This window comes from Mustela erminea, chromosome 1, assembly GCF_009829155.1.
Source record: "Mustela erminea isolate mMusErm1 chromosome 1, mMusErm1.Pri, whole genome shotgun sequence".
Classification (NCBI taxonomy): Eukaryota; Metazoa; Chordata; class Mammalia; order Carnivora; family Mustelidae; genus Mustela; species Mustela erminea.
In genome coordinates, this window is record NC_045614.1 from 154,767,319 (window position 1) to 154,794,969 (window position 27,651).

General features: G+C 42.1%; 1 protein-coding gene across 5 annotated transcripts; it reads left to right on the forward strand.

Moving 5' to 3' along the window:
• Nucleotides 1-27,632, forward strand: CD80 (CD80 molecule). 5 transcript variants are annotated; one of them, XM_032347852.1, is made up of 8 exons: nucleotides 1-243; nucleotides 3,718-3,744; nucleotides 5,120-5,429; nucleotides 13,143-13,460; nucleotides 17,894-18,175; nucleotides 22,916-23,023; nucleotides 24,072-24,187; nucleotides 26,205-27,632. In XM_032347852.1, exons 3-7 carry the CDS (start codon nucleotides 5,330-5,332, stop codon nucleotides 24,170-24,172), a joined length of 909 nt encoding a protein of 302 aa, XP_032203743.1. In that variant the 5' UTR covers nucleotides 1-243; nucleotides 3,718-3,744; nucleotides 5,120-5,329; the 3' UTR covers nucleotides 24,173-24,187; nucleotides 26,205-27,632. The 5 variants fall into 5 exon arrangements, 4 of the variants coding, with proteins under 4 accessions (XP_032203743.1, XP_032203754.1, XP_032203759.1 ...); XM_032347868.1 differs by lacking the exon at nucleotides 1-243 and having other exon boundaries at nucleotides 3,484-3,744; nucleotides 5,120-5,223; nucleotides 5,319-5,429; XM_032347863.1 differs by lacking the exon at nucleotides 3,718-3,744.
• The last annotated feature ends 19 nt before the right edge of the window (nucleotides 27,633-27,651 follow it).

Sequence of the window (27,651 nt, forward strand, 5' to 3'; positions counted from 1 at the left end):
CTCTTCATTGAGAGCCTGCAGGTAAGCAGTGAAGTCTGTTACCTCAGGACTGCAGGCTGGAGCGTCAGAGACCCATGGCAAAGCCTGGGAGGGGAACTTGGGGAGTCAGCTGGGCCGCTGAGCTTCCCTCCCTGTGGGAAATCCCAAGAGGACTAAGAGAAGCAGAGAGGCCAAGGCCATCTGGCAGGAAGTATGCCAAAGAAGGGTTCCAAATCTCCTGGTGGATGGATCTCCCAATCCAAGGTTAGGAAATAGTGACTTACAGAAATGAGCCGCTGCTCTGGGGGAGGCGTGGGCTGGGGGCGCATCTTCCCCTTCAGCGAATTGCTCTGCACCTTTCTTCCGCTATTCTCGCTTCTTCTGCTTAGGGTCCCTCCACCTTATTTTTCTTTCTCCCATTCTACTCATCTTTGCATCCCCCATGGCACAGTTCTGGGCTCACAGTACAAACCCAATAAATTTGAGGTGAATTGGCTTGCCATGCCAAAGGAATGGTACATACATTAGAAGCAAAGAGAGAGGAAAGAGCAGATGGGGATTAGAAGAGTTAACGAGAGCTTCTTGAGGAACTGGCATTTCATCTGGTCCTTTCAGGAAAGATGTTAGGACGGGCAAAGAGACAGGGAAAGGCATCTAGAAAGTTAAGGGACGCTCAAGGTTTCCAGGCAGGAGAACAGAGTGCCCAATGCAGGCAGGAGAGGGGCAGTGGGCAGTAGGGACAGTTTGGATAAGGGTTAACTCTGAATGTTCACTTCTCTTCTCCCTTGAAGAATTCTAGTGATTTCCATTTCAGAGAACCAGAATGTAAAGAGGAAGAGGCGACCTCTCTTCACACTGATGACGTTTCTACCAGCCTGAGCAGACCATGACACCATTTGGGAACATCATGGTCTGAAAGCATAGATCAAACAGCCTATTCTGGGTGCAGGTTATAAGCCTGTTTGAATGAAGGGGGGAAAGGAGCCAGAGGAGACTTTCAGCTCCTCCACTGAGAAGCTGAAGGTCACTGCAGCTGTAAGGTAGAATTTGTTACATCCTTCCTCATCATTATTGAAAATGTGCAGCTGACCCTCAGAGCGAGACACAGATGAATGAAAATGCTCACCGAGCATTTTTTTTTTTTTTTTTGTCCTCACAGAGAAGATGAAAACACCTGGCCCCCTGTCATAGAAAGTCTTGCCTGCCAGGCTTTATAGAGCTTGAATATTCCAAATCTAAGATAGACAGAGCCGCCACCCACTGAACCCTGCCACAAACTTGTCACTGGGGTGAGGCAAAGTGCCGGTGCTTTCCCTGCCTCTTACGCATATTCTCTTTGCTCTTTCTGGCTGCCTCGAGAGAGATGGTGCCTTTGCCAATAGACAGGAAGTAGAAGAGGCCACGTTTATTTAGTAAATGCTGCCGCCACTCCTGTCACCCCACTGTACAGAACATCTGCGTCTAATGGCACATTTGTACCTCTACAGAAACATGGACACAATTTGGGTGGGGGGCATGAGACCCTCTCTTGGGCTTAGATTATCTTGATTTAAGAAGGCAGCATTGTAAAAAAAAAAAAAAAAAAAAAAAAAAAAAAAAAAAAAAAAGAAGGCAGCATTGTTTAAAAGTCCAGTATTTCCAATTGTTTCTTTCTTTGGCATCCTGAAGTTTTTTCACTTTCTAGAACATTCAAATCAGATCAGAGCCTTTCTCTTCTAATACGGAGAAAAACAAGGTCCTTCTCACTGCAGTTAAGTTTTACAGAAGAGTCCATAAATAAACTGAATATCTGGAAAGAGATTCTCTTGAAATTACCAGGGCCTGCATACCTTTTGAAAATCTGCAGGTGCCCTTGGGGGTTTATCTCAGTTTGAAGATGCACCATAGCCCAAACAGCCACTTCCTGTGGGTGGCCGGGAAGCCTAACATTGTGGACACTATGCCAGGAGGGCCAGGGTGGGAGCAGACCCAGAAGATCACGTCAGAGAAGCCACCACTCATTCTGTGCATAAGATTTGTCTCAAATGCAGTCAGCAATTCTTTGAGGCCAGGGTGTGAGTTGAGCCTGGAGACTATATTCTCCCCAGCAAAGTCCTGTAATCTGCCACACTGCAGCCCGTGTCAGAGCCTAAGCACAATGATGAAGTGGAAAAGCCTTTATTCTTTCCTTTTCTTCCTTCAGGATGATTGTCACCCCAGGGATATCCAGGGGCCTCAAATGTCATCCTTCCCTGTCAGCTTTTAATTTAAAGGGATCTCAGTGCCTTCCTTAATACTGAGAAATATTAGGCTAGATGGCAGCTTACACTGTGAATTTTGCCAGGAAAGGCTACTTTCTAATAGTCTAAAGTCAGTAGTTCAGACACTTCTCTACCATAGGCACAATGTTTGCCATATTCATGTAACATATCTACTGTCATTTCCTTTTTTTCTCTGAATTGACTTACCTTTCTACTTTTACAAATTTAGATAGAAAACTATTGTGTCTGTACCATAAAAGCATCCCTCCTGTCTTAGCCTAGAGTATCAAGAAAGCAAAAATGGAAACAAAGATCTAGTTTATTGGGAATATAATCTGGCGGTGCAGAATGGGAGGATTGGGAAAGGGAAGAAAGAAAAGCCAGTACAAGCATGCTTTGCCATGCTGGCCTCTGCTGCAGGCAGCTAGTACTCAGTCTCACTGGGGCCTTCTGGAAACCCTTATGAAATGTCTCTCAGAACTCCCCATGGAAGCTGTCATCTTCCAACCTCCTCTGGTCAAGAGTGGCTCCAGGTTGCACATGTTTAAGTACAGAACTTGCAAGGGGTATCCCATGCCAAAGGAAAAGAGATACCCCAGGGCCAGGAGCAGACTGTAAAAAGTGCAAGCCCATCCAAGGTGCTGGGAGGTTCTATCTGTGCAAAACCTGTTGGTCAGCTATGCCAGTATGAGTCAGCTGTTTACCCACAGAATACTCCAGAATTCTATATAGTCTGGTTGAAAACAGAGGGAGGCTAGGGGTGGGGAGGGGGGTGGTACTAAAATCTTCTTTACCCTACCCCGTCAGTTCTATCATTGTGCTCACCTGAGGTGTCTGGGATCCTGTCCAACATGGCTGCCAAAAGTCCCGTCTGTGAAGATAGTGGGGGTGGAGAGGTGGGAGTACGGTTGAGGGTGGCCTAGTGAGCCCAGCACTCTCCAGAAAGTGACCACGACATACGAGGTAGACAGCCCACTCCTGCAGCAGCGTGACTATTGAGTAGAGAGAGGTAACTGGGTGCTAAAACAAAACTTGAGACTCAGAAACTAATGGCCCACAAAACTCACAGTCTATCTAATGCCAAAGCCAGTGCCCTCCCCCTCTCTGGTCTCCCACTCACTCCCAGGCTGCCCCCTAGAGTCTTCTCTCCCCTGAGACTGTTGGTTTTCGTGAGATTGTGAGGGAGGGACTGTGTGGTTTGTCCTGGCCACACCCTCAGAGGAGGTTGCTGACAAAAAGGGATAGCAGGGTAAGCTTCCTCAAATCATAAATAACAACCTACCCATCCCCGGCTTTGACTTACATGCTTCTGGTGAAAGAAAATTAGATTGATTTTCTAGTGAGTAAAGGAAGTTGGAAGGGGATTGCCACCTCTGGTATATCACCCAAAGAAAAGCTGAGCAACTTGCCATTATTTTGGAGACAGCAAGAAGAGAACATCTCAGAACTGGAACCTTATTATTTGATTTTTTTTTTTTTTTTTTTTTGTAAACACAAGAAAAAAAGAGGACTTGTTCTTCAGCCAGTAAGTACATTTACTTTTATCTTAATATGGGATAGCTCAGTAGGAATAGTTACCGACAACCTGTCTGCCTTTTAAATAAACATACCGTCACTCCTATCTCCAAGATGCATACTTGCTTCCAAAGGAGTCCGCCCATTGGGGTCCCATTCCCATGGGACGCTGAGGCTTCCCAGCATGGCTAGTGAGTCAACAGAGTTATGGCTCATAAAACTCTGATGAAGAAGTGAATCCAAGCTAATCCTGACTAAAAGGAGTGTGGTTCCCAAAAAGGAGTACCAAACGTCTTCTTTTTTTTTTTTTTTTTAACGATTTTATTTATTTATATGAGAGACAGAGATCACAAGTCGGCAGAGGCAGGCAGAGAGAAGGGGGGGAAGCAGGCTCCCTGCTGAGCAGAGAGCCTGTTGTGGGGCTTGATCACAGGACCCTGAGATCATGACCTGAGCAGAAGGCAGAGGCTTAATCCACTGAGCCACCCAGGCACCCCTAAATGTCTTCTGAGTAGCATTGGATTATGTCTGTGGTGGCAAGCTCTGAAGATCACATTGGAGCACCACATTCATTTTTTGTTCTAAATTTTGATAAATTTACTGAAAAAAAAATCAGTTTCTTCCCATGGTAATACATAATATAAATAAGTAATTTTTGTAGTATGTCTTTTCCTTTTTACTAACAGATTTTTCTGTTGATTCAGAACCTCTGCCAGTTTAAGACATGTTCTTTGGGGCACCTGGGTGGCTCAGTGGGTTAAGCCGCTGCCTTTGGCTCAGGTCATGATCTCAGGGTCCTGGGATTGAGTCCCGCATCAGGCTCTCTGCTCAGCAGGGAGCCTGCTTCCTCCTCTCTCTCTGCCTGCCTCTCTGCCTACTTGTGATCTCTCTCTGTCAAATAAATAAATAAAAACCTTTAAAAAAAAAAGACATGTTCTTTGCATAGGACGCTTAAGAATGAAGATACTTTTTTATGTTAATGTATTGAGAAGGAAGTAGTTTCATAACTTAAGTCTTGCCTTGGACAAAATATGACCTCACTGGTGTTTTGCGTTTCTTGGTATGTTTTGAAGAGGATCTGAATTTTGGCCGGCTGATACTGAGGGCCCTTACAATTCTCTGTGCTTCTACCAAAGTCTTATTGTTTCCATTAAGGAGAACCATTCCATGGGAGAGCTGTGGTTCATTTTGGAAACATGTACAAGGCAAGATCACCTCCTCGGAGTTCCCCCGACCTTTCTTTACCCTTGAGATTGTGTGGTTTAGTTGTTGCTCAGATTAAAGTTCCCGACTCATTTCAGGCAGGCAATTAGGGAGTTTTATGACCCATACTTAGGCCAACCTTCCTTCCTGGGTGACTTCATTTTTTTTTTTTTTCTTCTCAGGTTGTGAAAGTAAATCTACAGTCTTTTATATTCAGAAGTTTGGAGACCCAGGGACACCATACACAGTGTTTCTGCAAGCAACACAGGAGAACTGTCTGAGTGAGGCAGCTGAATTGTATGAGGCAGCTTCTGCCTGGTGCTTGCTGGGAGGTACCCAGGTCTCACTGGGTTTGAAATTGTTGTCGCTCTCTACCCTAAGCCGCAGAAGCCATGCATCACCCAGCAAAGCAAAGAATACCACTACTCGAGCACCCGTATCTCAAACTCTTCCAGCTCCTGATGCTAGCAAGTCTTTTTTACTTCTGTTCAGGTAAGGAACTCCTGGGAGCTTGACTGAGTTTGCTGCTTCAGGGTCTAGGAGGTGGAATTTTCTGTGCCGCCTCCTTCTGTCACCCTGCAAACTGACCTTCAAGGCTGGATTTGGGGAAGGGGGCTGTTGAGAAGATTGGGGCTCAGCCTGCTGAAGAATGGTTCTGACTTTGGTTTTAAAATCAAAACAAACGATTCTCTTTCTGCTGAAACAGCATACCATCTGGTGTCCCCAAAGTAAAGAGGAGGCTTTTGGGCTTCAGCACAGTCTGCCAGTTTGCAAAGGCCCCAATGTCAAAGGCCTTTGTGTTAAGAGCTGCTCACTTAAAACATGTCTAAACATGCTGTCGTCAACCAGAATGTCTAAGTGGGGGGGCGGGGGGTTGGGGAGAGGAAGAGGGACAGGAGAGGAGTTTGGGCACATGGATTACACACCTGCTGTAGCAGTAGTTGTGCATTTTCTTTCCTGGGCTGGGAAACTTACTATTCTACGTGGTTGCTGAACCAAGAGAACTGTGATTTAAGTTTCAAAATTTATGCACCAGATACTATATACAGTTGACAATTCAATGACATTTCCAACAGTTACAATTTTCTTCTAGGAAGCTGGGGGAGCACTCTCTAATGAGTCTTCTGGGGGAGTCTAAAGAGTTTAAAAATGTTTAGGAGGAAATTTATACAGGCTTCCTAGAAATGTGGGGTGGGGGGGCAGCGAGGGGCCGGGGAACCAATGAAAAAGAGAAAGAAGACACAAAATTAAAACCAGGGTTTTAGCAATTATACCAGGGAAATTAGAGGCAAGTGGAAAGAGATGATCTTCAAGCTAAAGAAAAGTATTTAGGAAAGCGCTTTGTCCTACAGCTACATTCAGATTTTACTGTTGCGGTACCAGGTCAACAAATACATTCCTGGGCATCTTATGTGCGGACACCTGTGATACACTCAAAAACTACATCTGGGATTCCTGCCCACTGAGAGATTTGAGTGTGTTAGCCGAAGAAGGCACAACTCACCCCCAAACTAATGCAGAGCAGCGAAGTGCTTGGTCCTGATTCTAAGAGCCTGAGACCTGGGAAAGGTGGGACCAGGGTGTCTGGGGTGGCTGGGTGGGCTTTATGGCTCTATGGCCAAGGCCCAGTGACAGCCGGAGAATTCTGGGTGGGGCCACAGCCAGACAATGGCACAAAAGTAAGGAAGAGTTTGGCGCAAGTGTTTTTTCTTCTGTGTACTCATCTCTTAACTCAACAAATATTGAACGTCTCCTCTGTGTAGGATACTTTTGTGGTCCTGGGGACAAGTTGTGAGCAAGATTGACATGACTTTTGCCTTCATGGACTTTACAGTCAGTAGGAAGAATGTGACAATCCATCAAAGAACCCCTCCAATGAGTGTAGGCACAGCAAACCTCTCTGCCAGAGGGGAGAACGGTGAGAGTGAGCGGGGTGAAGTCAGAAAAGCAGCATGTGAAAGAAGCAGAGGAGCAAGGAAGTGGAGATAGCGTGGTGGGACAGGCCCAGGCAGGTACCAGACTCCACCATAAGGCTAGAAGGTCGTGGTCAGGAATCTGAATGTGATTTGGAGAGACTGGGAAGCCACAGAAGGGTTTTAAGGAGGGACGTGGTCTATACCAATCACCCGGGGGACCTTGTCCAAAGCAGTTTCTAGCATAAGGGATTTTCAGGACAGTGAAAAAACTCCGTATGATACTGTAAGGGTAGACAGATGTCATTTTACCTTTGTGAAAACCCATTGAATGTATAGTGTCAAGAATGATGCCTAAAGGAAACAGCAGACTCTGGGTGGTAATGAGGGGTTAATGTAGGTTCCTTGGTTGTCACAAATGTACTCTCTGGCATAGAATGTGGATGGTAGGGGAGGCTGTGTGGCTGCAGGGGACGGAGTATATGGGACCGCTCTGTACTTTACATTCATTTTGCTGTGAACCGAAAATGCTCTAAAATAAAGTCTGTGTATTTTTTGGAAAATACAGTTTCTGCTGAGGTGGGCCAGGGAGGGGCCCAAGAGTCTGTGTTTTTTTTTTTGTTTTTTTTTTGTTTTTTTTTTTTAAGATTTTATTTATTTATTTAACAGAGAGAGATTACAAGTAGGCAGAGAGGCAGGCAGAGAGAGAGAGGAGGAAGCAGGCTCCCTGCTGAGCAGAGAGCCCGATGCGGGACTCGATCCCGGGACCCCGAGATCATGACCTGAGCCGAAGGCAGCGGCTTAACCCACTGAGCCACCCAGGCGCCCCAAGAGTCTGTGTTTTGAACAAGGACTCAGGTGATGCTGATGCTGTTGGGCAACAGACCTTCGGTTTGGGTGGTAAATCTCTGAAATGATGTTTTAAAAAAAGAAGTGTTGCTAAAGCATTCAGATGGCTTGTAGGGCTGCCAGAGTGATGGTGTAAAACCTGTCAGGAGGCTGCGTCAGAGAGCTTTGATGAGGAGCCTGGAGTTAGGGGTGAGGGGATTGGAGAGTGTGTGTGATGTAGTTTTGGCGGGGGGGGGGGGGTTGGGGGGGGCACTGGGGGCTTGGCTTCAGGGAAAGGGATTTGCCACACACCCTCCTCTTCTGGTCCAGCCGGGAAGCGGGACTACCACCCATCCCTGGCCTGCCATTGCTGCCCAGAACAGGGGATCACTTTGTCCTAAGAAGGGAGGGGCTGCCTGAACTCCTCTCTACTCCTGGTTGGGTCCATGGAGCAAAACACTAGACTCCTGGACTCCGGAAACTGGCAGTTATAAGGCAGAGGGTCTAACAGGGTAGCTCTCACAGGGGCTGAAAGGGGCAGCTTTCTCTCAGAGATGGGGTGTTTTCAGGGAAGCCCAGCTCCAAGAGGAGGGGAGAGGCCTTTGGTAGGAGTGGGCCAGGGACACAGGAAAGGTGTTGCCTCTAAGTCTATGGCATGAGGAAGACTGAGCCAGAGGGAAAAGAATGCCCTCAGAGTGCCACAGAGACTCTTTCCGTTGTCACATACTATCTGAACACTGCCAGCCAAGGGCTCCTATGAGCCATGGCTCTTGCTGGGACAACCCCGATATTCAAAGTCCCTGAGCTTTTCTTTTTTTTTTTTTTTAAAGATTTTATTTATTTATTTGACAGAGAGAGATCACAGTAGACAGAGAGGTAGGTAGAGAGAGAGAGAGGGAAGCAGGCTCCCTGCCGAGCAGAGAGCCCGATGCGGGAAAGTCCCTGAGCTTTTTAAAGATTTAAGTACCATTTGGAAACACAAAGGGCCAGATTTGTACAGAGCATTTGGGCTGGGTCTCAGGAGGAGAGAAAGTCAGGAGCGATGCAAAAATCAGGCGGCGGGTCTCAGATCTATCAGTGGCTGGAGAGCAGATACTTACCCTCCTTGTGTGCCCAGCACCAAGCCCAAGTCCAACACAAGCCCCAGGGGTGCTGGTTCACCTCACAAAGAGCACTTAGCGGTGTCCCAAGGGATCACTGCCTTTGGAAGGATATACACAGGCCATTAGCAGTAAATGTCTAGATGGTGAGATTATAGATGCCTTTTACCCTTTGCTGTATTTACCATTCTTTCTATAAATTTAATGTTTGTCTCCTTTAGAGTCAGGAAACATCTTTATTTATTTATTTATTTATTTATTTATTTATTTATTTTTAGTATTTTTAAAAATTTTTTTTTATTTATTTGAGAGAGAGCAAGAGCACGTGCCCGTGCGAGAGTATGTATGTGTGAGAGAGAGCACAAGTTGGGGGGGGCGCCGGAGGGCAGAGGGAGAAGTAGACTCCCCACTGAGCAGGGAGCCCAATGCAGGGAGATCCCAGGACCCTGAGACCATGACCCGAGCTGAAGGTGGACGCTTAACTGACTGAGTCAACCAGGCGTCCCAAGAATACCTTTATTTAAAAAGCAGACTTGGGGCGCCTGGGTGGCTCAGCGGATTAAGCCGCTGCCTTCGGCTCAGGTCATGATCTCAGTGTCCTGGGATTGAGCCCCGCATCAGGCTCTTTGCTCAGCGGGAGCCTGCTTCTCTCTCTCTCTCTGCCTGACTCTCCGCCTACTTGTGATTTCTCTCTCTGTCAAATAAATAAATAAAATCTTTAAAAAAAAAAAAAAAGCAGACTTAAGGGGCGCCTGGGTGGCTCAGTCATTAAGCGTCTGCCTTCAGCTCAGGTCATGATTAAGGGGTCCTGGAATGGAGCCCTCCATGTGGCTCCCTACTCAGCAGGAAGCTTGTTTTGCCTCTCCCACTCCCCCTGCTTGTGTTCCCTGTCTCGCTGTATCTCTCTCTGTCAAATAAATACATAAAATCTTTTTTAAAAATAAATAATACAAATAAAAAGCACACTTAAGTCCCAGTGAGATAACATACATCATAGCACATGGGGACTTAAGATTTTCTGCCCAGTTGCAGATGCCTGGTTCAGTCTAGATGTCAGCCAGTTACCACGGTGATTCTGGCCTGTCCTAGGAGTGATTCAACAAATCATGTTCTATGAATGACAGGAACAGCCCCATTTAGGAATCTGTATAATGTTTTATACTTAACTAAGCACTTTTACATCTGGGTATCACACAATCCCCATGATAATCACGTGAAATTTTAGGGGAGAATATATTATGCCCATTTTTCAGAAATTCCCAAGGAACAATCATAACCTTGTTCAGGGTTATGATTCTAATGTGCAGTGAATGGAGGCCGATCTCATCACCTAATGCATAGCCCTGCATTCAGCAAATATTTATTGAGCACCTACTATGGGCACGTCCCTGTCCTAGATTCTGCAGATATAGCAATGAACGAAACAGATAAAGCCCCCGCTCCAGTAGCCTCAAAAGTAATGGTTGCCTGGGACAAGCTTGAAGAGAAATAAATCAGGGCAAGGGACTAATGAGCAGCAGGATGGATGGGGAGTCTGCGAGGAGGGTGCTGGTTAAGGAGAGTCGGAGAAGGGATCTCTGACAAAGGGGGACCAGAGCAGAAACCCTAGGGAAGCAAGGAACCAGGCATATGGATGTCTGGGGAAGCCGCCTGTACCTGGCCTGTGCCAGGGACTGCAGAGGCGTCCCATGTGCGTGACCTCACAGAATCCTCATGCCCACTTTGCTAGGTTAAGTGTCACTCTGCCCATCTGTAAAATGGTAAAGCAAGGTCCAAAGTTCAACTAGGTTTCAGGCAGTAATGTTCAGAATTCAGGAACCTGACTCTTCCCTCCAAAGCCACTGAGGCAGACAAAACACTTCAGAGACCTCTCAGTTGTCTGCATGCAGCAGGCCTGAGTATGGAAGCCAGGTCCCAGTGGAATTTCCAAATTGCTCAGAAGATTTTTGGTTCCTCTTTTCGGTCTGGTTCTTCTTCAGCATGAGTGTGTGGTGAGAGGATTTCACACAGGAACATTAAGGATCTCATTGATGGTCACTGACCTTTAGAGGGACACCCACACTTCTCCTCAGATGGCTGGACAAAAACTCCTTAAGAGTCATCATTGAAAGTAGCTCGTTTTCGGTTCAGATTCCTCTTTTGCTAATGCCACCACATGTCAAACTCGGTTAGAAATCCTGGAGTCTTTTCGGATGGGAACAAATAGATCATAGGGAAGGATCCTATTTGGAATCCCAGGTGAATGAGCTGCTTTCTGTCATGGTATCTGTCTGGCCCGTAGCAAGAACAGAGTCCTGAGTCCCTGACATAATCCCTGGGTGCAATGGAAGGACCAGCGGGTAGAAGTTGGGAGCAGGAGTCGGGAAAGGGAGGAAAGTCTTACAGAAGACTTGCTTTGTAATAGGGACTGTTCCATGTATATCATTTAATGGAATTTAATTTTACAATGATCCTGGGAGGTTGGTATCATACCCTATTTACAGATGAGGAAATGGATTTATTAGCAGGTGGCTGAGCTGGGGCTAGAATCCAAGTCAATAGAAACCCATAGTTCATGCTCCCTACGCCTATCAGTTTGCTTCTGCTCTATATTTTTAAAGAGAACTCAGGTTATTTAGCTATTATATGCTCCCCTCAAGTATATCTTTTCATTTCTTCCCCCTTTTCCTGATCTGTTCCTTAAAGCTGGGGTTGGCAGTGTTCAGCACAATTGCCAAAAGGGGTCCCTTAGATCATTCTGAGTTCCTTCACCCTGCTATGAAGATATCTGCCATCACAAAACTCACTTCCTCACACTGTGTGGCCCATAGCCAGTCTGATGAAGGCCTGAAGAGTGGCTGTTGAGATAGAGAGGTCCTAGTGCTCGTGATCCTGCTGTCTGAGGAGAGAGAGGGACTGGAGACTTGATCCCTAGATAGCAACCCCTCCCCCCAGGGAAGGTTGTATGGCTCTGGGAGATACAGGGCATCATAGCATTGGGTGGGGAAGCTGGTGGCAAGTTGTGAAAGAGCTTGGGCTTGGGGGCTTGGGGGATCTGCTTGTAAGTCAAGCCTAGCAAAGGAAGAATGACCAAAAAAATCGGAAAACACGGCCTGACAGGGAAATTTGGTGCCACTGATAAATGCTTAGGAGCTAACAAAAAGACGGAGCTTGATTACTGAAATGTTGGTAATCCTGGAATACACTGATGGGAAAGTGGGCAGAATGTTTTAAATGGGGACCGTCTTATAGGGCAACTGTTGCATGGATGGCAGAGAGCTGAAAGAGATCAGGACCAGATAGGGATAATTTAGGGTCACTGAAGAGAAATAGTCTGGAGGTATAAACTACACCTCGTCTGGTGGGGAAGTTGAGGAGCCAATTCAACCTGAGGTTATGAGGCCAATCCAGGCCTAGAAAGAAAAGGACTGTTTCTCAAAGCAAAAGAGCTCAATAGTCGGGTCCGGCTGGGTGTGGGCAGTGTTAGCCTACTTATCCTGTAACTGGAGACTAAAGTTGGGGAAACCAGTGAACAAGGAGAGTGGGTAGCTTAAAAGGTCTGCACCAGAAAGTGTAGAGCTGGGACAGCTTCCCTTCCTGGGCTGTTTCATCCTCTATAAATAAAAACACAAAAATGAATGAACATGGAAGTCCCTTCAAGATCTCACATTCCAGTGATTTCCATATCCCCATCGGGCTGCGTACATTGTGTACCCATAGTTGACATTCATCTGCCCGGTCTCCTAAAGTCCTCCTTCTTGTGGGAGTAGTGGACCTTCTCTCTCACTGTCCAGTGACGGATGAATTGAAAAGAAAATGTGGTATATACATACAATGGAATATCATTATCATTATCTTACTATTCCCTAAAAAGGCAGGAGATTCTGGCAGATGCTAAAACATAGATGAACCTTGAGGACACCATGCTAAGTGAAATAAGACCCTCACAAGAAGAAAACACTGTATGATTCCAGTTATATGCAGTAACTAAAGTAGTCAGACTCACAGAAACAGAACATTACGTGGTGGTTACCAGGGCCTGGGGGGATAAAGAAAGAAGAGTGGCGTAATGCATACAGAGTTCCAGATTTGCGAGATGAAAAGTTCTGGAGATCTGTTTCATAACAATGTGAATATACTTAACACTACCGAACTGTACACTTAAATATGGTTAAGATGGTATATTTTACATTTTTTAAACGCAATTTAGAAAAGGGAGAAAAAAGCACTGGTAACCAAAAGTATCAAAATCAAACTGAACTCTCTGATCATGCGCAGTCACTAGATACAACACCCTGAGTTTGTTTTTGCCAACTTGGAATTCCTGCTTCTGCAAGTGGCTGTATTTAATAGATAGAAAATCCTCTCTGTTTGCCTCTCCTTAGGCATCATCCAGGTGAACAAGACGGTGAAAGAAGTAGCAGTACTATCTTGTAATTACAACATTTCCACTGAAGAACTGACAGAAGTTCGAATCTATTGGCAAAAGGATGATGAAATGGTCGTGGCCATCATGTCTGGAAAAGAGCAAGTGTGGCCCAAGTATAAGAATCGCACCTTCACTGACTTCACCAAGAACCTCTCCATTGTGATCCTGGCTCTGCGTCTGTCAGACAATGGCAAATACACCTGCATCGTTCAAAAGCCCGAAAAAGGGTCTTACAAAGTGCAACACATGACTTCAGTGATGTTATTGGTCAGAGGTCAGTGGGATTTTTCTGATTTCCTATAACCTGGCAGACTCTTGATGCTCTTAAAGATACACTCCTATTAATTTAGTTGAACATTTTACAGAAGAGGGATGTATCTTCATTTAGGGTTAAGTAAGTCTGTAGTTTTACAATAAACCCTAATTGCTTTCCAAGACATCCTGGAAGTATTGATTAGTGTGAGTTTCTGGCATTTTGACAGTCCAAATTCATGACAGTCATCCTGGGGCACTATAATGACCTAAAGTGCCTTCTGAATCATAAGGGGACACACTTAATTTGATGTAGCTGAACTGTTAGCTGCACTTGATACAGTAACATATTCTTGTGAAAGTATATTGAAAGGTATTAGAACAATGCAGACAGAGATATTTTTCAAGTAATATTCAAATGCCTATGGCTATTTTATGATTTATATTTATTATTGGATTTGAACCACTCATCTAATGGGTATTCCTACAAAGTTAGACATTAGAGGATTAGATGCATAATTTATGTAACAGGGAAGAAAATTAATTCATAAATCAAAACTCAACTTATACATCTAACTGTGAAGGCAAGCATTTCTTGGGTAGGAAGGAACCTTGCGTTAATCACAGGTGATGGTACCAGAGGGTACTAATGTAGCCTGAGCCCCTTGCTGAGAAATGATAGCCCTTGACCTTTCCCCATACTTGAAATTCAGCCACATTTCTTTTTCTTCCTGGACACTGGGGCCTTTAGTGGAAACTGAACCTATCACTTAATAAAAGTTAATCATTCACCTTGATAATAGATAATATAAGTGGATCCTTGGTGAACTCTTCGCTACTCTTCCCTCCCTGTTCTCCAGCTATGTTGACTCATACACTTTAGCATCCAGACCACACCTAAAGCTTAGGAGGTAAGCCAGTTGCATGGGAATTACCTTGACCTTCCCTCTGTGTATTCCCTACTCACAGAGAGAGCCATGATTATATGGTGGTGTGATTTTAAGGGTTCTACCAAGCCCGCCATCTTATAAAGTGCTGACCTACACCGATCCCTAGAATTCCCACCATTTTTGCTTCTCCTGCCGGTTTCAGCATTGTTTCCCCTATAAGATCTCTGTTAAAAATGAAAATGTGTTACCTGGGGACAGTGGCACCACGAACATATGAACCTGTAGTAGGTAATTACATTAGATATAGGCAGTCCTCAAAGAGAATGCCCAAATGGAAGTAGAGGCAGGATTATGTACATTTTGATAGAAAGATAAAGACTGGAAGAAGAGGCAGAGTTTCAGGAAGGACAAGCCCTAGTAGCAGACCACAGCAGGAGACCAGGGACAGCTCAAAAGGCAACAAGAGTGCTGGGGGCCTCAAAAGGGCTGGGAGGGGCAGGCCCAAAAGTCAGATGTACAAAGACAAAAAGGGAAACTTTTCATTTGACTCATAATCAATTAATTCTGATTTTTCCATCTGCATCAGTTACAACAGTGTTTCTCTTACATTAAGGTCCCTATGAATCAGTAAGATCTTGTTGAAATGCAGATTCAGGTTCAGTAGGTGTGGAATAAAGGATCTTTGATTCTGCGCTAACAGATCATGAGGTGATGTCCGTTCTTAGGGCTGCAAGGACCACAGTTTGAGAAACAAGACATTAAATAATCCCTTACTTGACAAGGATGACCAGCTGTCCCATTTTGCCTGGGACTGAGAGGTTTCCTCAAACACCTGAGACTTCCCCAGGTTAGGCACTGAAAAAGCTGGTCTCTACATTCGCCTAAGATTGCAAAATGATATAATATCAGCATCACAGTATCTAAAAGCCTCCATTAAACAGCATTTGGGGAACTAGATATGCTAGTTAACAGATTAAAAGGATTACAGATGTTTACCTTTCTAACACTGTGCACCTCTTCCTTTCCTAATAAGATATTTTTACCCTACCCATTCAGAATTATAACAATGTGGGTTAATGCATTAAAACGAGATACAAAAGAGTAATTCTTTGATGGTTCACAGTCTTGCAAGGCCATAGGTGCTGTTACTTGAGATGGATCGCCTCACTGAAGGGATGGGAGACAGCTGAGGCTGTGCGAAGGCTAGCCAGACCTTGCAAAGATGCTTTCTAATATACAGAATATTTTCAGTATTCTTGAAGTCAAGTATGTCTCAGAAAAGCAGAGCACAGAAATGAAGATGAATCATAATTTGGGATATGGGTTACTTGGATTTGTCATTCCAGGTTGTAATACATAACATTGATGTTGTAAGAAATAAAGGGAATATTCTTTGTGAGTTTTTTTTTTTTTTTTAAGATTTTATTTTGTGGGCTTTGAACTCACAACCCTGAGATCAAGAGATGCATGCTCTGCTGACTGAGCCAGCTAGGCACCCTACAAAGGGAATATTCTTGATGTCAGCTACTATTATAATGATTTGATCTCAGAAGACAAATTGCAGGAGTAGGAAATGTCAACTAAAAATGGCTCAGGAAAATGTCAGACTTAATTTAGAGACAGGGTTGGTGCAAAAAAGATGACTTCACCTCCTACCAAACTCAAGTTTTTCCTTTTCCTGGCAGTTATAATCACTTGCCATAACTTCCCCTTTCTCTTAGTAGTCATAGTGCTACTGGGTGGTTTTGGAAGTTTTCACAGGGCAACTTGATTTAAATGAGGGAGCTCATCTAAGCACAAATTTAAGACTCACAGAGGTCCATATACTAACTGATTTGCTATGTGTCGGGCCTTGTGCTTCATGATTTATATCAATGATGTAATTTAATTCTTAGAACCCTGGAAGGCCGGTATGACTACCCCACCTTATAGATGAACAAACTAAAACTGAAAGTGGTGAAGTAATTGGCCCCAGGGCTTAAAGGCAAAACTGACTTTTAAACCAGCTGTTGGATCTTGGCCAGCCTGTGCCTTTAAGGAAATCTTTGTTAATTATGTATGTATGGTTCCCAAATGGTCTTTTAAAAAAAACCCAACTTTCAAGAAGCACAATCCTCATGAGTGGCTTCCGCTTTGCATCATACATCTTGTGTTAAAAGAAAGTCCAAGTGGTACAATTTGTTTACACTATGATGCTTTCTAAATAAACTCTTAAAAAAAAAAATGGCTACACTACGTTAGGCTATACTACGTCTCTCTGTGGAACTCCGAATTGTGAGAAGAAATCTAACTGTACGGGATGATGTATGTGGGCCTTGGTCCCCCACACTCAGGCTGAGAACTACACATTTCTTTAGGCCTAAGAAAAAGGAAGAAAGTGGGTTAGAAAATCTTCTCATGTGCTCTCTGCAGTCATTTCACTCTGCTTTGCTTTGTATATACTTTAGTATCTTATTGGGGGTCAAATACACAAATGCAAGAGTGCCTCAAATATCTTGTAGGAATGAATGCTAGGAAGGCCCCTGTGGCCTTGTGCTGCATATCAAAATAGCAAGGGAGTCAGTGAAGTAGAGTGGTTGAGATTATAGGCTCAGTATTGTACAGTTTGGACAGAGGTTTATCTTATTAAAGGCTACTTTTGAAAATTTAGTAAGGGCATGTTAAAGAAAATTTGGAGTAGTGGTTATCGCAAGTGTGAGAAATGGGGAGACAACAAAGGTGAGAGCATCCAAGTAGATTTATGTAAATTACAGTCAAAGCACTGGCTCTCAAGTTGGATGGTGGGTTCACAGGTGTTTCTTATAGTATTAGTTCATAAGTAGATAAACAAGAGAGCCACTTTGTGTATCTCAAATATTGGGAAGGGAAGAAAAGAAAGGCAGGAATGGAAAGGAAAAGAAAAGCAGGCAAGGGAAGAGAAGAGAGGAAAGAAAAGGGTCTGGTATTGGAAAAACTAGAATTCACATCCCAGTTTTGCCACTTCGATTTGATTATTTACAAAACAGAAATCATATTAGGTTAAATCAAATGATATTGCTGACATTTGATCTTTCTTGACATACACCTGCCTTGTAGGGTTGTTGTAGAGATGAAATGAGGTAGTATCCAAAACCCAACAAGCATTAAGAGCTCAGTAAATGTTGTCTATTATTTTTCTCTTTGTATCTTACAAATGCAAAATACTATGTCAGTATTTATTCACATAGATCTATTTCTTTGTATAAGTGTCCTCTTACTTCCATCAAAAGTGATCAAGAATTGGGATATCTGGCTGGCTCAGTTGGAAGAGCACGTGGCTCCTGATCTCAGGGGCCGTGAGGTGTAGAGATTACTTAAATAAATAAAAATCTTTAAAAAAAAGTAATAAAGAATTGATACACCCAATTCAAACCAAAGTTGATCTTTGGATCATACATAACTATTAATGATTTATGGGAAGTTACAAGTTATAGCTCATTTTATAATTCTTATTAAAGTTAGATAATTTATTTTTTAAAAAACCTCACATACCCCCCACTGCCCCAGTACAAAATGATGTGTACTTACATCTTTTTTCTTTCTTCAGCTGACTTCCCTGTCCCTACTATAACTGACCTTGGAACTCCATCGCGTAACATCAGAAGGATAATGTGTTCAGCCTCTGGAGGTTTTCCAAAGCCTCAACTCTCCTGGTTGGAACATGAAGAAGAATTAAAAGCAATCAACACAACAGTTTCCCAAGATCCTGAAACTGAGCTCTACTCTATTAGCAGTGAACTCGATTTCAATATAACCAACAACCATAGCTTTGTGTGTCTTGTCAAGTATGGAGACTTAACAGTATCTCAGATCTTCAGCTGGCAAAAATGTACGTAACATTGTGCTGGGGATTTTCTAACTGTGTAAATTCTGAAAAGAAGGCAATTCAGCCAGATCCATTTTAGAATTGTGTATATTGACTTTGATAGCATTTCTTGTATTTTTGGACCCACAAATGATAATGAAGTGATATTGTGACTTGTTAAGGTCACTGTACAAGGTGCAAGCATAGTGTTACTAGATTAATTTTATTTTCTTTAATAAACTTTCTAAAATTGAGACATTCAAATAAGTGCTCTCCATCAAGTACTCATCTTCGGAAGTTATTTTAACAATATTGTTGATATTAAGCACTAAAATTTGTCCTTCTTTGGACTTGTCCTTGGGGCTTTGGTACTTTCTTTTTTGGGGACACCTCCTTCCCATTGTCCCATGGCATCATATCATAGCCTTTCATGAGTGAATGTGCCTTTTAAGAACCACTGGTTCATTCACAACTAAGTCTGGTAAAGAAGGCCAATGACAAACTACTTGAGGATAATGCCTGGAAATACAGGTCATTTTTGCCCAGATACCATCACCTTCAAATACCTTACCCTTCAGCTAGTAAACTTACAGAATTTTCTGTTCCCAAGAGGTGAAGTCATTTGAAAATGTAAAATGGAATAAATTGGGCTTATATAAATTTATGCATGTTAAACCCATAATAGATTATTATAGAACTCAGATACTTAAAATAAGTGTCTTACTTATATTGCTGATTTTATGGAAGACCAGGAGGCCTCCCTCCCACCCCTGGCCCACTCTTAATGCATTTTGTGGCTGTACTGTAACATATAATACACTGAATTTGATATATAGTGGCACATGGATATATAGTATATATATCTTCCTCTTATCTTTATTTGAGTAGAGGAGATATTTTACATGGTCTGGTAGCTCTTTCTAGTGAATGATTTTCTCAGGTCTTTCCATCTTGAAGTGGACTTGTTCATTATTTTCTTCAGTAAGTAATGAGATAAAATTTCCTGAGGATAATTACTTCAAATACAAACAAAATTTTGATATGATTTTATTAATAGTCCAAATTCATTTCTTTCAGTCATCTTTTATGGATTCTAAAAATTTTATAGAAGTGAGGTTTGAATCATATAGTTATTAATTCAGCATTACTTTTCACTTTATTAATGCATCATTATTTAATCAATTTTAGATCACTGTGACTAAGGTAGGGATCAGCACACTGTTACAGCAGATTCAATCACCTTATTTTGGACATTATATTTGGAATATAAGTGTATATGATATTTTAGGACAGGAACTGACAAACATTTTCAGAAAAGGGCCAGATAGTAAATGTTTTAGTCTTTGTAGGTCAGATGATCATTGGCAACAACTCAGTTTTGCTGTTATAGCATGGAAGCTGCCATAAACAAGATATAAATGAAGGATATGTCTGTGTTCCAGCAAAATTTTATTTTAAAGAAGAGACAGTAGGCCAGGTTTGGCCTGTGTACTGTAGTTTGCTAACTTGGAAACAGAGCACTACACAGGGCTGGATCTCATATATCATGACCCTGTGATCATGACTTGAGCTGAAATCATGAGTTAGATGCTTAACTGACTGAGCCAATGAGGTACATCTGAACTGCAGATGTCACTTAGAGTCTAAAGCAAATGATGCATTTGTGGGTGGTCAAGGGCTGACTGCATAAACAAACAAAAATTAGGTGTACAGTTCATAAAAACGTTACAAGTCAATGAGAGCAAAGTTTTACATAAATATTTTTATGATTTATTTTATGTAAAAATATTTATGTAAAGCTTTATGTAAATATATTAATGTAAAAATATTTATTCAGTTAAGTGTTTGACTCTTGATTTTAGTTCAGGTCGTGAGCCCAGGGTCGAGAGATCAAGCCCCATGTTGGGCTCCATGCTGAGTGTGGAGCCTGCTTAAGATTCTCTCAGTCTTTCCCTCTGCCCCTCCCCCTACTCACGCTCTCTAAAATAAATTAATAAAGTCTTTTAAAAATATATTTATATAAAACTTTATGTAAATAGCCATACTAAAAAAATCCCCAAGTTTATTAATTAAACCATTTGGACCCATGATTCTTTTAGTCTGGGCCTGCCAAATTGGTTAGCCCTTAATATACTGGAAGGCACATGTGCATGGAAGGAGGTAAATCAGGGAGTCTGACTCATGGTGCAGCTAACAAGCTGTATGTGCCCAATGTCCACACCTACCTCTGTAATTAGGATTCTAAGTCTGCTCTATGGTGAATTACTTGGTTCCTACTGGGCATCACCACAGAGCTAGTTTGCCACTGCTAGTTCCTCCTTCTTTTTCTCAAACGTACATCCTCTTTCTAGGCTGAATGAGGCTTGAAGATGGGAGAAGAGTGGCCTCTGAGAGGAAGCCAGGAGTGAGTCAGAACCTGTGTAGCTTTTAGATTCCCAGGATAATGGGAAAAGCCTCCCTGTCATTCTGGGCTGGGAGAAGAGATATGTCTGTGTTCTGGTAATCACTCATCTTCACGCAATTTGGAGTTTTAGAGGAAAAGAAAAAAAAAAAAAGGAAAACCAACTTTCCCCAGTCTCTAACTGGTAGGTGCACTAAAGTCAAATGTGCATTTTAAAATAATCACTGTGGCAGAATGTGTAGGAATTATTAGAGCCTAGGGAACCAGAGGCAAAGGGATCAGTATGGAGACGACTAGGTGGGGAAAAGAGAAACCTGAACGAGGGCAGTTGCTGCATGAGGTTTTGGGAAAAGGAACCAACTGCAAAGGTATCCTGAATACAGAATGGAAAGTCCATGGGAACCTACTGGGAAGTGAGTACAAAAAGAAGGCTTCACTCTTATTCGGTAACTATGGTGTTGCTATTCACTGAAATGGGAGAATATGGTTGGACATATGCTTCGGAAAGACTACAGTGAGTTCAGTTTAAATCAGGTAGAAATAGTGGCATCCAGCCATGTAGCTGGCAGCTGGAAATTCAAATCTGGAGTTCAGAAACACAGGAGGACTACAGGTATTGGTGAGGATGCAGAGAAAGGGGAACCCTCTTGCACTGTTGGTGGGAATGCAAACTGGTATAGCCACTCAGGAGAACAGTATGGTGGGTCTTCTAAAAGCGAAAAATAGAACTACTAGCAATTACACTGCTAGGTATTTACCCAAAGGATACAAAAATACACATGCTAAGGAGTACATGCATCCTGAGGTTTATAGCAACATTATCAACAATAACAAAACTATGGAAACAGCCCAAATGGCCATCCACTGATTAAGTGAATAAACAATATATGGTGTACATATACGTATATATAGTAGAATACTACTCAGCTATCAAAAAGAATGAAATTGTGCCATTTGCAACAACATGGATGGAACTAGAATGCATTATGCTAAGTGAAATAAGTCAATCAGAGAAAGACAAATACAATATGATTTCACTCATATGTGGAATTTAAGGAACAAAATGGATGGACATATGGGGGGCAGAGAGAGAAAGGAAAACAAATCATGAGAGACTCAACTATAGAGAACAAACTGAGGGTTGATGGAGGGAAGAGGGTGGGGGATGGGCTAGATGGGTGCTGCATATTAAGGAGAGCATTTGTTATTATAAGCACTGGGTGTTGTATGTAAATGATGAACCACTGAACTCTACTCCCAAAACCAATGTTGAACTGTATGTCAACTAATTAGAACTGAAAAATAAACAAAGAACCCAGTAGTTTCTTTGTGACAATGCCTGTGCAATATTTAAAGTAAATGAATCTATAATTTAAATTTGCATTTTAAATAAAATGTGTGTGCTGTAAGGAGAAAAGTGAGATCAAAAATATGATATACAGATTTAGAAATCAGGTGGTATTCTAAAACTTGGATGTGGATGAGACAAAGGGAAAAGGCGTGACAGATCTAGAGAGAGAAAAATAAGGTATATCTAGAACTCTATGTCAACTAAGTCAACTAATTATTAGTAATACATAGAAATATCAGTTCTAAAAATGAGATATAGACAAACCATAAGAGACTCTTAATCTCACAAAACAAACTGAGGGTTGCTGCGGGGAGGGCGTTTGGGAGAGGGGGTGGGGTTATGGACATTGGGGAGGGTATGTGCTATGGTGAGTGCTGTGAAGTGTGTAAACCTGGTGATTCACAGACCTATACCCCTGGGGCTAATAATACATTACATGTTTATTTTAAAAAAGTGAAAAAAATTAAAATGAGATATAAAGACAAGATCACTTTTTAATGTTTTAAAGATTTATTTCTCATTTTTATTTTATTTTTATTTTAGAGAGTATATGCATGAGCTAGGGGAGGGGCAGAGGGAGATGGAGAGAGAATTTTCAAGCAGACTCTCTGCCGAGCACAGAGGCCCATGTGGGGCCAATCCTAGGACCCCCACCTCATGACCTGAGCCAAAACCAAGAGCCTGCTGCTTAACTGACTGAGCCACCCAGGTGCCCCAAGATAAGAATACTTTTAAAGTATCTCCTAAGAATCTTTTTTATGCCAACTTAATTCAGTAAATACAAAAGTTCAAAATTTCTTTTTCACATTTGATACTTGATAATCTGGATATTAGTTGCCCACAAATATGTGTCTGATTAAAGAGTTATGCAAGAAAAAAAAAGAGTTGTGCTTAGTGGAGAGCTAAGCAGAGAAAGAAGTGAAAAATACTCTTTTGCGTTGTGTAGATATGAGGCATAGAATTCAGCAGCTGGAAACACATTAGAGTTCATACTATTCTTTTCCCTCCACAGTTGAGCCACCCCGTACTGATAATCCAGTCCAGCTCAGGGTCATCCTAATCTCAGTAGTAAGTGGGATTGCTGCGATCACTGCCGTTATAGGAAGCTGCCTAATCTACAGTAAGTACTATCATACTATCATTTGGCCTCAATTCCTGGAAGCCCAAACTCTAACAGTGTATGTCAGCAACTCTCTGAGGTTTTAGCCTAGATTATAGCCTCTTCTCATTTTATGGAAACCTTAGTGTCTTCTTTACTGGTCTCACCAGGTTCTATTCATTCACTGTACAGACATTTCTTGGACACCTACTATGTGTCCGGTTCTCTACTAGGCACTGGAGTTATAAACATGAGGAATCATTGCCCTCAAGACACATTCTCGTTTAGTCCATTTCTTTTTTCCCCTAACTTTATATTTTCTTGTAGACACTGATGCTTGCTAACTAATTTGAAAACATTTCTGATGCAAAGTGATATTCTTAATCTTTGATTTTCAAGAGGAGGAAAGTTAGAATGACAAGATCTGGGGTTAAGAATCATTTTCTTGAAGGAGAGTAAGATGCACTAATGACATTGAGAAATTAGATGACCACTAGTGATTTTTACCAATTCTCAATTCCTTTGAATACATTTTTGATGAAATAATGTACATTTAGCAAAGAAAATTGGAAGACCAACATCTGCTTATTTTCCCAAACTTCAGCTCAAAAACTGTCAAAGTGCAGGGAAGTCACTAAGACTCTTTGCAACCAACAACTCAACCCACAGGTAGGGTAAAGAGGTCTGGTGGGCTCAAGGATGTTTTTGATACAGACTGCCCAGCCTTGTCCCTCTAGTTCAGGACCTCTTATTCTTAACACTACTGACATTTGGGGTCAGATAATTCTTTGTTTTAAGGTTCATTCAGTGCATTGCAGTGTATTTTGCAGCCTCTGTAGGTGCTACTCACTGTATGCCAATAGCACACCTGCCCCAGTTGTGACCATCAGAAATGTCTCTATTACATTTCAAATGTCCCAGTGCAGGGAGGTGGGGAGGTGGTGTTGAGTACTGGGTTAGAAATCTCCCTGATTTAAGAGCCACTGATCTAGTTCTTAGCCAGTGAAGTCTTCCTGATTTACGGGAAACTCACCTATCTAAATCTTTATTGTTTGTGCTTGTCTTCAAGGATGTGCTGCAAGGTGGAGATGGAAAAAGAGGAATGAGGAAGGCGTGGACATGGAAAAGATCTCACCGATCTACATAGGATCTGCCCAAACATCTGTATAAGCAGAACATCTGGAGGTAACTCCTCTAGTTCACCTATTCCAGGGTGGAATATATGAGATATATGGATCCCAAAGCACAGTGCTTTCTTCCTCAGTACCAGATTTAAACTCTACCCCACCTTCTCAAAACCCTAACTCAGGTTACTCTAAACAGATGGTTGGCATCTCTCCTTTCTCCTCACATATGACTTGCTTATTGTTACCCCTTTCTTCGCTGTGCCATTCTGCCATGTTGAACTGTTCCCCTCCCTTGTCAGTCAACCCAGTGTCTTTCATTATCTGTAAAGTACCTTAAGTTCACCTTGAAGTAATATTCCTGGCCCAGCTGCTTACTCTGATCATTCCTTTTCGCCTGTATCCCTCACTACTGATGGATCCAGATTAGGGTCAGTTACTGGTCACTCTGATCCTCTCAGTAACATCCTCATTGGTCTCTCTGCCTCTAACAGAGTCATCCTACTAACTCAGCAACACAGCCAAATCTTATGAAGAATCACTTCTTCATGTCATTTACCCACTCAAAAAACTCAGAAGAGACCCCTAATGCCTACAGGGAAAGTATCTGTTTAATTTCCCATATTTCAATTGATCTCTTCAGTGTAAACATTTTCAGTTCTTTGAACTGTTCTCCACATAGTAGTTTCCAGAAGCTTCATGTGAACACACTAGATGTCAACAAGTGGAGTTCAAGACTTTAGATATGGTCTAATTCTACATACAATAATTACTGTCTGGGATCTGGAATGTTCTTTCTGTTAAAAAAGCCTAACACAGCAGCAGCTTTTCTGAGTCACACTATTAACTTATATCAATTTTGTGTTATCCTAAACTTCCCAGGCCTTTTCATGTAAGAGAAATATTAGAATCCAAGAACCTGATACCAGGTTCAGGGTGGTTTATAGACTCCGTAAATAGTTCCTTTTTGATTTACGAAGTTAGGGTGAAAAAGCATAAGAAATGAGTCTGCAGTTACCTTTAAAAAATAAAAGGAGATGAAATATACCACCTGAGACTTAACTCTAATAGGTTGTTTTACAAAAGCATTATTTTATTATTTCATTTACTCTTTTTTTTTAAAGGTTTTATTTATTTGACACAGAGAGAGAGAGAATACAAGCAAGGTGAAGCAGTAGGCAGAGGGAGGAGAAGCAAGATCCCCATGGAGTAGGGAGCCAGATGTGGGACTTGATCCACCCAAGACGAAGGCAGCCGCTTAACCGACTGAGCCACCCAGGCACCCCTATTTCATTTGGTCTTATAAAAATCTTTGTGAGCAAGATCTTTATCTCCATTTTATAGGAGGGAATCCCGAGGCTCCCTCCCAGAGGTTGTGATTTGCCTATGGTCAGGTAGGCAAGGAGCAGGGCCAGGACTCAAACTGGGTATTAAGCTCAGGTTCCTTTCACAACATCATAGCAGGCTATGCACATTTCCCCACAGCAGTCTGTTTCCTGTTTTTTCCACCTTCTTCAGGATGTCCTTTCCAGGATGTCCACCTTGGTTCTGTGACTACCTAGAACTTCTCTGACTTTCCTTAACAGTTGGTTGCTGCTCAGTCGGCTGATATGCCATGTTGAAGCTGGGGTCTTGTCTCCTCAGGGGTCACCTTGTCCAGTTCAGGCAACTCTGCCTTTGAACTGCTAGAGCAATGCTGTCTTGCACATCACATTCCATCTGGGTGTATTTTCATATGCATGTCTTATATTCTTTACAAAGTTGTAGGCTTATGGAGAACAAACATACCTGACATATGTTTGCCTCATAGGCAGAATATTACCTTGATCACTATATATGGTCGTTTGACGATCGCTGGTGCTTAATAGATATTTCATGTAATAAAAATTGTCAGACTTGTCCTAAATTCTTCCATAATTTAGACTTCCCTTTATATTTTTTGGCCATCAAGATTAAAATCTACTAATGTCACCTCAACTTTGGAGCACCTTTGTGATAAAAAATATAAAATTTAAAATGCTTTCCTCCTTTGAGAATTCAGGTTTTGAAGTATTCATTTATTTTTTTTGTTTCCCCAGGTCCCACCTCCATCTTAGATTGGCCTCTTCTTTGAATTTCTTCAGATGGCCAGGATTATCCTAGGATTATTCTCTAGGAGCCTCTTCCTTTCAGTGGCCCTGCAAAAAGTGACCAGAGGAATATGGTGGGGACATAAGTAGCTCTGGTAACCCTGGTCAAAGAACTTAGAAACAAAGAATTGTTCAGGCCTGGAAGAGACATTCGAAAACACTTGTCTCATTAATGACAAGGACATCAAGGCCCAGGGGGTGACCTGGATAAAGGCCTGGGCCAGAATCCAGATTTCCTGTCTCTGGTGCTCTTTTCCATTAGTCTGGCTCTGTGCTATTAACTGGTGTGTTTATATATACACACATCAGTCAAAATGCTTCTGGAAAAAGAATTTATCCAATGTCAGGTCAACTTTTTAGACTTGATCTGATACAACACTGGAGCATTTTGTGTTGTTATAAAAAGGAATCTGATGTTAATGTGTGAGTGGTATGCTGGTACATATACCAGTGTGAGGATGATGGAAACATTACTGATGTTAACCAATATTTCATTTTTCATTGTGCTCTCCCACTTCTCCATCAGTTTCTAAAGAAAGTAGATTTATCCCAAACTAATATCCTGACATGTAAGATCAATGACTTATACACCTCAAAGCAATAGGTTGGAGAGAGATAGGCTGGTTTACAGAGTCACATCCCACTGGTTCATATTGGACTGATAATCTCCTTAAATGGCTTTATGCTAGTTTAACCTCATTTGTAAAATATGAGAAAGTTCTCATTTAAAATGAGATAGGTTTTTATTGTGTATTACTAACAGTAAGCTGTCTTTAGAAATCGATCAGGGTAATGAAAATAGCATTCCCTAGGCCTTCCTTAGATCCCTAAAGTGCTGACTGCTGTTCCTGTGTTACTTGCTCATGACTCCTCTTTCTCTGAACTTGTCTTCCACAACTCAGTGGACCAGAAGGTGGACCTGACTTAAGTGGGAGCAATCAGACATTCCCACTGGAAAATCTGACGTTGGATAGCAAATTGACCAAGTTTCTCACATGTGGCTGGGTCTAAAACATTTAATTTGGGTAGCTATAATGGAACCAGATTATGTTAGAGTCTGAAGTACACTTTTAAATGGTTACTCTCAGAACAAAATCACTGAGGGAAATAAATAATTTAAAGCAAAGACAAGAATTTAAAGCAAACAAAAAAAAAATAGGAATTGCCATATCTCGTTAAGATTAATAATCCTTAGACATGATCAAGGGGAGACCTCAAGAAGTAGTTACAAACGAGGACACACCTAAGAGACAGCTTATTTATACTTAAATTATATTACATTACTTACTACATTTGATAAATTATTAGTACTATTTTTTCAAGGAGTTGTACTTTTATTCTGATATTTTTATGATATGAATAAAACTATTTTTAAAACCAACCGTCTAGTTTTATA

Bases quoted from the DNA above. Each gene is read 5' to 3' on its own strand.
- CD80 (XM_032347852.1), top strand. From the start codon at position 5,330: ATGCATCACCCAGCAAAGCAAAGAATACCACTACTCGAGCACCCGTAT. The intron at 18,176-22,915 runs GTACGTAACATT...TTCCCTCCACAG, and splicing joins GATCTTCAGCTGGCAAAAAT to TTGAGCCACCCCGTACTGAT. The intron at 23,024-24,071 runs GTAAGTACTATC...CTTGTCTTCAAG, and splicing joins AGGAAGCTGCCTAATCTACA to GATGTGCTGCAAGGTGGAGA.